This window comes from Rousettus aegyptiacus, unplaced genomic scaffold (genome assembly GCF_014176215.1).
Source record: "Rousettus aegyptiacus isolate mRouAeg1 unplaced genomic scaffold, mRouAeg1.p scaffold_m13_p_12, whole genome shotgun sequence".
Lineage (NCBI taxonomy): Eukaryota > Metazoa > Chordata > Mammalia > Chiroptera > Pteropodidae > Rousettus > Rousettus aegyptiacus.
Genome location: NW_023416287.1, coordinates 66,373,020 through 66,385,339, shown reverse-complemented (window position 1 = coordinate 66,385,339; position 12,320 = coordinate 66,373,020). Strand labels below are relative to the sequence as shown.

Sequence of the window (12,320 nt, the reverse complement as noted above, 5' to 3'; positions counted from 1 at the left end):
GCCTGTTAAATTGAAATATTAACTGGATAATTATGGGGGCTAGTCAAAATAAATGACAGTACCAGAATTTTAACAAACAGTTAATACCAGAAAGAAATTTTGAATTTTTTATTTTTTAAAAAACTTTCTATTTTTCATTTGAAAACTTTGCATATATATAGCCCATTATCAATGTCAGAGATTAACAAGCAAAGTCTGATGAATGGTTCTACTTTTAAAAATCAGTAGGTAGGTCTTTTTATTTTTAGATATAATATGCTGTACACATTGGTCACGTGGGTATTACATGACTATCATTAGGCTATCATTTTGTTCATTCTATAGACAAGATAAATATAATAGAGAAATCTTTACCTTGACATGGAATTCTTTTAAGAAATTGTTTACTTATTTAGATGCTGTGGGAGTTTTGAAAAAGTGATTTCAAACCACTAAAGTTTATGGGCTCATTACTGAGAGTAAAATATGTCCATATTTTCTGTGAATATCACAGGAACTTGAAAACTCAGTTTCACTAGGACAACTGAAACTTGGCCAAGAAAAAAAAAAGTCTGAGAAAATAGGTCACCAGAGTTCTGTCTGTAGTTAATGAATTTAATACCAAAATAGTATAGTATGTTCACACATAGGGAATTTAATGACAGATAACTAGCATTAGCATAGGTAGGATTCTCTGGCTGTTAAGAGATGTGTGATATCAGAGTGAATGCCAATTAAATATGGGATTTAAGTTTTCTTTACATTATCTGAAATAACTTCTCTGACATCATAGGTAATTTGGACTCACTAAAGGTTTGAACTTATAGCACTAATATTTCTGAGTCTGACTGCACACCCAAAACAGATTTGTACAATATCTGATAAGGTTCTGCATTAACATTGTTATACATTTCTTATAGTGATAATACTGTCATCTTGTGGATTGTATTTGAATAAGACTAGAGTTTTTTCTACATTACAGCAGATACAAATTTCCATTGTTGCTATTTAGTACAAATTTTATTCGTATTTGGTGTTTTCCCACAACTCACAGGATTTCATCCTCAGAAATTTTCTTAAGTTCGGTAATGAGCTCTGAGTTAAACTTTCATTATAAAAATTGAATAGTTTTCTTTCCAGTTTTTTTTTTAATGTAGCACAAGAGTTGAACATTGATTAAAAGCTTTTTCATAATCATCGATAGCACTCATAAGATTTTTCTCTGGCATAGTGTCTCTGGTACTGAATAAAGTTGGTCTATACCCTAAAGGTTGTTCCACATTCATCACGTTTAGACTGTCTTGGGTAGAATGGACTTTCTCATGATCGATTAGATCAGAGAGCTGGGTAAAATTTCTGCTGCACTGAACACACCTGTAAAGTTTCTCCCCAGTGTGAATTTTCTGATGTTCAGTAAGATCAGTGCATGTGCTGAAGGCTTTCTCACATGTATCACATTTATAAGGCTTTTCACCAATGTGGATTCTTTGATGGTTAATGAGATCAGAGCGCCGACTAAAGCTTTTGACACATTGATCACATGGATATGGTTTCTCCCCAGTGTGGGTCCTCTGATGTAGGATAAGAGCTGAGCACTGACTGAAAGCCTTCCCACACTCATTACACTTATATGGTTTTTCCCCAGTGTGGATTCTCTGGTGTTTGGTACGGTCTGAGTTCTGACTGAAACTTTTGCTGCACTGTGTGCATGGGTATGGTTTTTCTCCAGTGTGAATTCTCTGATGAAGAATAAGGTCAGAACTCTGACTGAAGGCTTTCTCACAACTATCACAGTGATAGGGCTTTTCCCCAGAGTGTACTCTCTGATGTTTAGTGAGATCTGAGCTTTGGCTAAAACTTTTATTGCACTGATTACAAGCATACGGTTTCTCTCCAGTGTGTATTCTTTGATGTTTAATAAGGTCTGAACGACGACTAAAATTTTTAGCACAGTCACTACACGGGTAGGGTTTCTCTCCAGTGTGGATTCTCTGATGTAGAATAAGGTTGGAGCTCTGACTAAATGTTTTCCCACATTCATCACATTCATAGGGTTTCTCGCCTGTATGAATCCTATGATGTTTAACAAGATCTGATCTTCGACTAAACATTTTATTGCACTGGTTACATGGGAAAGGCTTCTCTCCAGTGTGAATTCGCTGATGATTAATAAGATCTGAAAGTCTACTGAAAGTTTTGCTACACTGATTACATGGATAGGGTTTCTCTCCAGTGTGAATTCTCTGGTGCAGAATAAGGACTGAGCTCTGATTGAAAGCTTTCCCACATTCATCACATTTATAGGGTTTCTCTCCAGTGTGGATTCGTCGATGTTTAATAAGGTCTGAGTTCTGACTGAAACTTTTGCTACATTGATTACATGGATATGGTTTCTCCCCAGTGTGGATTCTCTGATGTAGAATAAGATCTGAACTCTGACTGAAGGCTTTTCCACACACATCACATTTATATGGTTTCTCACCAGTGTGGATTCTTTGATGTTTTATAACATCAGAACTCTGACTAAAATGTTTGTTACACTGGTTACATGTATAAGGCTTCTCTCCAGTATGTATTCTTTGATGTTTAACCAGGTCTGAGCGCTGGCTAAAACTTTTACTACAATGATTGCACTGGTAAGGTTTTTCTCCTGTGTGGATCCTCTGATGTATAATAAGGTCGGAGCTCTGACTGAAGGCTTTTCCACATTCATCACATTTATAAGGTTTTTCACCAGTGTGGACTCTTTGATGTTTAATAAGGTCTGAGCTCCGACTGAAACTTTTAATACACCAATTACAAGGATAGGGTTTCTCCCCAGTATGGATTCTCTGATGCAGAACCAGAGCTGAGCTCACACTGAATGCCTTTCCACACTTATCACATTCATAGGGTTTTGCCCAATGGGTTCTCTGATGTCTAATAAGGCCTGTACTCCAAGCAAAGCTTTGTCCACATTCATCACAGTTATGTTGTCTTCTTTTAGAGAGGTTCTGATCCTTTTCATTTAATTTATCCCCCAATTCATGGAATTCTCTGCATTCAGAATCCTGGAGAACACTATCTTTGGGATTGCCAGACTCTTCAGTCAATGGTTTTGCTGTAAACTCCTCCTCTGAAGCCAGATCTCCAATTTTGGTCTTAGTCTCACCATCTAAAACAACAAAAAAATCCAAATGGAATGTGTTGTCCATACTGTTAAGAAAGATGCAGGTGAAACAGATCACTATTTACTTAATAACCATTTACAGAATGGTTTACCAGATATGTTCCGTATGTTTGTCACAGGAGATCTGGGAATACTGAAACCTAATCACAGTGGTTAGGAAAGTATGACTAAATTAGAGTTGATACAGAATCCTAAAATTTCAAAAACAGATCTATATAATCCTCCACCTCTTTTGTCCTGATTATTACCAAAGAAGTGGCTGAGAATACATGATTCCTTTTTGGAAATACCCCAATTCATTGATTAAACTTCCTTAACAAAGTGTGTAAAGCAGAAAAAAAGAAAGATGGGGTGAGAACTCTGAGCTGATTTTTGAGGAGGCCATTCCTATGCTCAACAATACCTAAAACCTGTGAGGATAGGGAATGTGACAGCTCTATTGAGAATTTCTTGATTGTCAGCTCACTATTACATGGTGTTTACTATAAAAGGCACACCACTGTCAGACTGCAAATGGTCTAGAGAGCTGAGAACATGAAACAGATTAGTTTCAAGGACAAAAGTCCAAGATCCCAAGTCTCCAAGTGGAGGCATCTTCCTTTTGCCAGAGGCAGAGGGAACTGGAAAAAGTAAAGTATCTAGGTAAATCTAAATGTATACTGACTGATTTAAGAAATATGTATAACTTACAGAGTTCACGAAATATATAAAATTAAAATAGATGGCAAAAATAGCACCATGGGAGGGAGGTAAATAGAACTAAAATATTACAATGTCTTTGGATTATCCTAGAAGTAGTAAATTACGATAAACTATAAGAAATCAAATATGTAATTTCTAAGGCAGTCTTTTCCAACCAGGGTTCCATAAGAAAATAAAATATAAAATAATTTGAGTGTTTATTTTCTTAATTCTACCAAAGATGGTACATAGTACCAAAATAGATATACAGGAGAGACATTAACACATTACTTATAGTTGATGCCTTAGAGCACTTGGGCTTAATTCTCTTACAAGAATCACATTTGAGAAAGGCTGCCCTAAGGTAATATTAAAGAATAATAAAATAATGCACAAACAATAAGCTAATAGAAAAAAAACAGGAAAAACAAAAACCCTGATAATGTAAAAATAGGCTAAAAAGGAGGAAAAAAAGGAATAAATAAAAAAAATTAAGAACACGGTATATTTAAATCCAAACACTGACTTTGTTATATATAAATTAACTACTTCAATAAAAAGCAAAGAAAGACCAATAGCTAACATCATACTTAATGGTTAAATAATGAATGTTTTTCTTCTAGGAATAAGGGAGCAAAGCAAGGATCTCCTCTTTTACTACTTGTGTTCTACATTGTACAACTTCAATATTTCAAGCCAATACTGTAAGACATGAAAAATAACTGACACATACAAATAAGAAAGCAAAAAGTCAAACCGTCTTTACTCATAGACTATAAGATCACAGAAAATCCCAGTGTCTCAAAGTTATTAGAACTTTTAATAAGTATATTAGAGCAATATACAAAAGCAATTTTTATTTCTGTATACTAGCAATGAACAATTAGAATGAAAATTTTAAACATTTTTATTAATTGTGCCAAAAAAATGAAATCTTTAGGAACAAATTCAATAAAATGTGCAATGTTTGTATAACAAAAACTATAGAATGTTGCTGAGGGAAATTAAAGATGGACTAATAGAAATATATGCCATCATTTATGGATAGGCAGATTTAATATTGTTAAGATGGTGGAATTCCCCCCAAATTGATCTATAGATTCAATGCAACCCCAACCAAAATCTCAAAAGGCTTTCTTGTGGAAAATTGATGAACTGATTCTAAACTTTATATAGAAAGGCGCAGAAGGGACTAAACAATTTTAAAAAGAACAAAATTGGAGAAGTTACATATGATTTCAAGCTCTACTGTAAAGCTACAGTAATCAAGGCAGTGTGATACTGGCATAATGATAGACATTAATTAATGGAATAGAACAGGTAATCCATAAATAGATCCAAACATATGTAGATATATCTTCAACAAAGTTGCCAAGATAATTCAGCAATGAAAAGGCAGTCTTTTCAACAAAAAATGTCAGAACTGAATATCATAACGACAAAAATTAATCCCAATTCTTTCCTTATGCTATACACAAAAATTAACTAGAAATGTAACATAAACCTAAACATAAAAGCTGAAATTGTAAAAGTTCTAGAAGAAAGCAGATGACTAAAATTAATACACAGAACTGTGAGAAAATAATTTGTGTAGTTTAAGCCACCTAGTCTGTGATATTTTGTTATGGCAGCCCAAGCAGAAAAACACAGCATGTTTTCAAACTTTACACATTCATGGAATTATACCATATATTCTGCAACATGTTTTTTTTGCTCAACATTACGTTTGGAAGATTCATCCTTATTAATATGTATAGCTATAGTCCATTTGTGTTCACTACTATAGTGTGACAAACACCAAATTTACCCATTCTCCTTTAATGGACAATAACATTTTGGTATTACAAACCATGCCAATATGAATATGCTGGTACATCTATCTCAATGCACATATCCGAGTATTTCTCTAGGTTATAAAAACTTAGGATCAGAATTGTTGGGTCTTAAACTAGATATTTCCAAAGTAGTTAAACCAATTCACACTTCCAGCAAGAGTACATAAGAGTTCACATTGCTCTGTATTCTAGCCAACATTGAGTCTATTCTCTTTTTTTAACCCACTGTAATCGAGCTTTTATCTCTATACCTTCATCGAAACTACACTTATTCAAGTCCCTAGTAAGCTCATGTTGACAAATCCAATGGTCAATTCTCAATCTTATTCTTGATTTATTAGACATAGTTGATTACTCTCTTCTTAAAGCCTTTGTTTCCTTCTTGCTAACTTACTTTTCTCCTATTCTCCATTCAACAGTTGGAGAGATCTTCTATGTTATTATCCTATGTAAAGATCTCCACTGGTTTCCCATTACACTGGGAATAAATTCCAAACCCTTACTATGGCTTAGATGGTTCCATATGATCTAGCCCCCTTCTCTCTGTCCTCTTTTCATTCCACTATCCCGATTACTTGTCTACCCCAGGTTCACTCTATTCCTGTTATATTTAGGGACCTCTCGCATTTGCTATTCCTTCTACCTGAAACATTTTTCTCTCCAATAGTCATATGACTTGTTCTTTCACTTCATTTGTATGTCCAACCATTTTTTTTTTTTTTTTTTTTACCAACTTAAGAGAGGCACAATGCTAGGTGGTAGGTGCCTTCATTTTTAAGGCACAGCTGAATATGCTGAAATGACCGATTTGAGTAAGATTGCTATTTTTGAGTGAGACTCAGAGTAAAAAAGGTTCTGCAGTAGGTCCAGTTGCAATGCAAGCTGTCCTTCACATAACCTTATAAACCATGATAATCAATGGTACTGGAAATATCTGCAGCAGTCAGGGATGTTGTCTACAGCCTCCTGTAACCCTCTAAGAGAATCACAGCGAAGTAAGGCCATACTTTCTTCAGCCAATAACAATTTTCTATGTGAAAAGCATATCCTAGGTTGCTCTTGGGCACTAACAGAGACTTAATGCTTGACCACAGAGTACCACGAAACTCTTACAAACTGATCATTGTGTACTAGTTGTTTTTTGAGCCACCACATCATAAATTGGATGTGCAAACCAGTATTCCACTGTGAAAGCAAGTCTAGAAGACAAGTGAATTCCATGTGCTAGTGACTTGGATTCTTAGGACTTGTTCCTGTTTCCACCATCTCTATTTCTCAACCTACATTCAGGGCCTCATGAAAATTCCTTATTATCAATTAACAGAGGAATAGGAAGTACAGAATTGGTTTACAGATAGGCCTGCCCAGTGCGTGGGTGCAGCCGAAAGTGAACAGATTTTACTTATACCAAGGTGTGGCCTAAAACAACAGTGAAAGCAAATTTTCACAGTGGGCAGAATTTCAGATATACACTTGGATGTCGACTTTTCATGGAAGGCGACATCTCGATATTGATTCATGGGTAGTGACTAATCGGTTACCTTGATTAGTTAGGTACTCAGAAAGAATAAGACTTGAAGATTAAAAACAAGGATTCTGGAGGAAAAATACAAGGATGAACCATCCAGAATGGGCCAAGAATGAATAAATTTGTGCCTCATGTGAATCCTCCCCAAAGGGTATCCACTGTGGAGAAGCCTCTCAGTCAGATGGAGATGATGATCCATACTATCAGTGTCAATCAGCCATTTTACCAATGCTTGCCCAATGGACTCATATACAAAGTGATCACAGCAGCAAGGATAGAGGCTATGCGTGGGCTCAACAATATGGACCTTCACTTATCAAGGATAGTATGCCTATAATTACTGCTATGTGTCCAAACATCTAACCACAAAAGCAAACACTGAGCTTCTAATAAGATACTATTCCCTGAAGAGGAACTAGCCAGCCATTGGGGAGCAGATTCATTAGACTAGACCTCTTCTATCATGGAGAGGACAGCAATTGTTTTCAAAGGACTAAATACATAGTTCAGATACAAATTTGCATTGACTTAAGAGAATGCTATATTTATTACCATGGTATTCTGCTCAATATTGCCTCTGAAAGACTCATTTTATAGGGAAGGAAGTATAGCAATAAGCCCATACCCATGTAATTCATGGGTCTTGCCACATGTCCCATCACTCAGAAGTGGACTGTGATAATGGTGGAATGATTTGCTGAAGGTTCAGTTTTGGTACCTGCTCGGCAACAACACCTGGTGAGTTTGGAGTGCTGTTGTACGGGTGCTGTCGTACAGAGGATAACAAAGAGCATTGTCTCCTACGTGGGTTTAGGAGCTAAGGATGGAGAAATAGTAAGAATGTCTCCTCTTACTATATACCTAATAATCCACTTACATGATTTTTGCTTCCTATTCCCATAATCTTAGGCTTGGTGGGTTTGGGGTTCTGGTTCTCAAAGGAGAAACATTTCTACCATGGAAAAATGTCATGATTTTGTTAAAACTGAAGCTTAGTCTGCCTGTTGGCCATTTTGGGCTCCTTATGCGCTGAACTAACAGGTAGAGAAAGGTCACTCTACTTGCCAGGATGACTGATATTAATTACTAATGGAGACTTAGTTACTGATATGTAATAAAGGCAAGAAGAGTATGTCTGGAACTCAGAAGACTCACTCAGGTGTGCCTCTTGGTTGTTTCATGTCTAATAAGCCCAGTCATGGTACACTGAAGTATAACCTGAAAGAGAAATAATCACTAAGGGCTCAAATCACCCAGGAAAGGTTTATGTTACTTAGCTAGGTAAAGAACTCTGTGTCACTGAGATTTTGGCAGGGTAAGGGCAATATGGAATGGATGACAGAAGATAGTTATGATTCTCAACTTAGGCTTGTGGACAGCAAAAAGTGTAACAACAGTTATATTTTGTTAATTATGTCTTTTCCCCCTCTCTCCTCACTACCTTATATGAAGAGCACTGGTGGTAGTGAAGTTTTAGGTTCAGGTGGGAGTCTGCTTTAATTATATGTCAACATGCAACCTAATGGTAGCTTAAGAGACTTATTTTCCTGCTGTGCTGGGAACACAGCAATCCAAAGGACAGAAGTGGATATCACAGGTTAAAAGGGGTGGATTGTAATGGATGTCCTCCTTTCTCCCCTTTAGATCTTCTGTTCACCCTGCTCTGTGCCCCAGGAGGCTGATATCAGTTTATGGACTGCATCACCTGGGGTTCCATCCCCTCTGGCTTGAAATTAGATTTGGCCAAAAGTCGTGGGAGAATCACAGAGTAACCAATTGTCCTGGTTTGCCCAAAACAGAGGGAGCTCTTGGGATATGGAACTTTCAATGCTAAAGCCCAGGCAAACTGGGATAGGTTGGTCATTCTGCATCCTGGTTCCCTTCTTGCTGGGCCAGGAGTTGGAAGTAATTGTGTTTTTTTAGCAAAGGCCAAAGTTACGGTCAGGCAGCTCTATCCTACAGTTACATTCTCCTGGATCTGGTAATCAATCTCTCCCCTTGTAACTTAAGGCATAAAGGTAGTAACTGCTTCTCATCGTTGTTTTCTCCAAGGCTGTTGTCCATTCCTTGTTGACTTCTATAATCCTTCCCATCTTCTTCATGAAACTTTTGAATTACACCATTTGAATGAGCCAACTGTTTTCTGCTAGAATCCTGACTGACAGATATATCCTGGTTTATTTTCTCCATAACCATCATCATTATCTGATACTATAGTGTATATCTATTTATTTCCTATTTCCCCCAGGGAATGTAAGTTCCTTGAGGGCAAAGCCTTATCTGTTCAGTTCACTACTATATCCCCTTAGGGCAGTGCCTGGCATAGAGTAAGCCTTCAGTAACTAAAAAAATATTATATGGTTAATAATAATAATAAGCTATTATCTTAACTAATATTTATTAACAATAAGTGTTTGTTTAACAGTCGGTTAAGTAATTTGAAGGATACATTAATGTTAGCAGCGATTATCTTTAGATGGTAGAGTTGTACGTTATTTAGACCTTCTGTTTTGTGCCTTTCTACATTTTATAAATGTACTTTAGTATAATAAAAAATGTTATATACTCTCTAAGAGAGACAAACAGATGCACAATATGTATATTGATTTATATAAAACTGCAGAGAAGGAGGCGCAATTCCTGCAGAGATGCTCAGGAAAGATGAGAGCTAGATGCCTTAGAATAGATTCTTAAGGAAAGATACATTCTAAATACAGGTGTGAAAAACTAAACAAAATTAAACAAAATTGCTCCAAAACTAAAAGGAGGTAGAATATCTAAAGTAAAAAAAGGGATAATAGAAGTTGAATTTCATAGGCAAAACAGCAACAATAGGAGGACCAAAATCAAAAAGCAACAAAATATGATGTGGAAATGAAATCTTGCAGAACATCTGAACAAAGTTGGGATCAAAACCAGCTTACTAAAGAATAATGGTGGCTACCATTTATAAAAAATTTGCTACTAGCCAGGTCTATTCTCGTAGTTTTACATGAAGGGTCTCATTTGATGCTTGTAGTGTTTTTTATAGTAGTAATAGAGCCCAATGAACCCTATCTCCCAATACATCCTTGTGTAGTTCTCACTAACAATGAGTCTGGAATTGATCACGTGACTTGCTTTGGTCAATAACATATTAACAAATGTAACACAAAAACAGGTTAGAAAAGTGCTATGCATCCAACAGCTTGCCCCGTCTCTGATTTTGGAAACTAGCTGCCCTGTGAAAGAGTCTGGGCTAGACTGCTGAAGATATGTGATCCGAGCCATAGCCAGCACCAAAAGTCAGACATATGTGATTGATACCACCTTAGACCCTGCCGTAGTTGAGCCACTAAATTAGGAGTCACCAGTCTGTGGCCTATTAGGAACCGGGCTGCACAGTGGCTGGCGAGCAAGCAAAGCTTCATCTGTATTTGCAGCCACTCCCCAGCACTAGCATCACCACCTCAGCTCCATCTGAGATCATCAGGCATTAGATTCTCATAGGGGCACCAGTCCCTGGTGCCAGGAAGGTTGGGGACCACTGCACTAGATGACAGCATGAGTGATCCCAAACAAGACTGGGAGAAAAAAAATGCCCAGCTGAACCCAGTCCAAGCTGATGACCTACAGAACCATAAGAAAATAACACGGTTTAAAAATGTCTACTGTTTTAGGTCAGTAAGTTTGGGGGTCCTTTATTATTGAGGAAAAGACATAATCCTCAAAATAACCTCAAAAATATGAATTATTATACACTTATAAAGTGAGAAAACAGAATCATAAAAAAACGTAACTTACTGAAGCTAGTAAATGACAAAGCTAGTAACTGAATCCAGGTTGTCAGACCCCAAAACTTTCAACTACTCCCTTACAGTTAATGAGAAAGATGACTTGAAAAGATTTTAAAAGTGGAACTATCAAACACTGACAGATTGATGATAAGGTGATTATAATGGGAAACACGGGTGATTTGGGGGAATTCAAGGAGAGGAAGGAATCCATGAGAATTTGATTGCCAGAATTCACAGTAAAGTCATGTGACTGTGCTTTCAGCAGTGCAGAGATGTCACTGCCTAATAGTGAGGGTAGGCAATGAGGAATAGCACTTGAAGACACTAACATAGCTATGGTAACATAGCCTCCCTCCCCAAAACCACCAAGAAAGCTATAATACACTGCTGCTCACCTGTCAGAAAGTGGTGTTCTTGAGATTCGTAATTGAGCTGGATCTCCATGGGCTGCAAATGGACACGTGACACCTCAGGGAGAAACTGGCGAATTACCATTTCCTCAATAACCAACTAGGCTCCACTGGGTTTAGAAGGGAATCATCCACCAGAAACGGCCTCTAGATATAAAAGAAGTATAGAAGAAAACAAGATCTCATTTAATTTCGAAGTGCTTTTCTCCCAGAATTTATTAACCTTCCTCTCTCAACATCCAGGAGTCAGGCATTACCCCTCTTGGACATATATTTTCCATTCCAAATCTAGAGATCTTCAAACATTATTGAGGATTAATGCTACCAAAATAAGGATAAAACTGGAAAGATACGGCAGAGGAGGGAATCTTAGAATTTTGTCCCTGTGGTTAACACTGTGTCATTCGTTTCCCTTCCTATACCAAAATGATACTACTCGATCCGTCATCACGATGTCTTTCCCTCTTCCCCTTCTTCCAACACTCACATTCAGGTAGCTCTTTCCCGGCAGGGTCAACTGATTTGCGGGGATACATCCACGCTCCTGATTCCACCCGCTCTCAAAGTTCCCAGCGTCCATTCAGTTGAACCCAAGGCCCAGCAAGGACTGACCGGCCACTAACAGCACACTAGGCCAAGGACCTACTAACGCGCCATTTCAGGAGCCGCGCCCAGCAGCGACCCCAGCGTCCTCGACTCTCCACGGCTTCAAGAAACCACATACGGTTGGTTGCCCAGCAGCGCTGAGAGGATGCTAGAGAGGCGAGATCACCCTAGCGCCTCCGCCTCTCCAGAGCCAACATCATTCATACCTCCACGCGCTCTCCAGAGCGCTGTCAAGCCTCACTCACCGCAAACCCGCCATCACCGGGTCCGCTCTAGGAATCTGGGAGAATTGCTCTGCTCTATGGCGCGTGGCCTCGCACGTGCGCACGCGCGGAC

The 12,320-nt window shown here is 37.8% G+C and overlaps 1 protein-coding gene across 3 annotated transcripts; it reads right to left on the bottom strand.

Moving 5' to 3' along the window:
* Positions 1 to 94: 94 nt before the first annotated feature.
* Positions 95 to 12,309, bottom strand: LOC118610034 (zinc finger protein 271). 3 transcript variants are annotated; one of them, XM_036229956.1, is made up of 3 exons: positions 12,230 to 12,309; positions 11,364 to 11,525; positions 95 to 3,133 (listed from the first exon to the last, which is right to left on the bottom strand). In XM_036229956.1, exons 2-3 carry the CDS (start codon positions 11,461 to 11,463, stop codon positions 1,128 to 1,130), a joined length of 2,106 nt encoding a protein of 701 aa, XP_036085849.1. In that variant the 5' UTR covers positions 11,464 to 11,525; positions 12,230 to 12,309; the 3' UTR covers positions 95 to 1,127. The 3 variants fall into 3 exon arrangements, with proteins under 3 accessions (XP_036085849.1, XP_036085848.1, XP_036085847.1); XM_036229955.1 differs by having other exon boundaries at positions 12,191 to 12,279; XM_036229954.1 differs by having other exon boundaries at positions 11,866 to 12,249.
* Between the last annotated feature and the right edge of the window lie 11 nt (positions 12,310 to 12,320).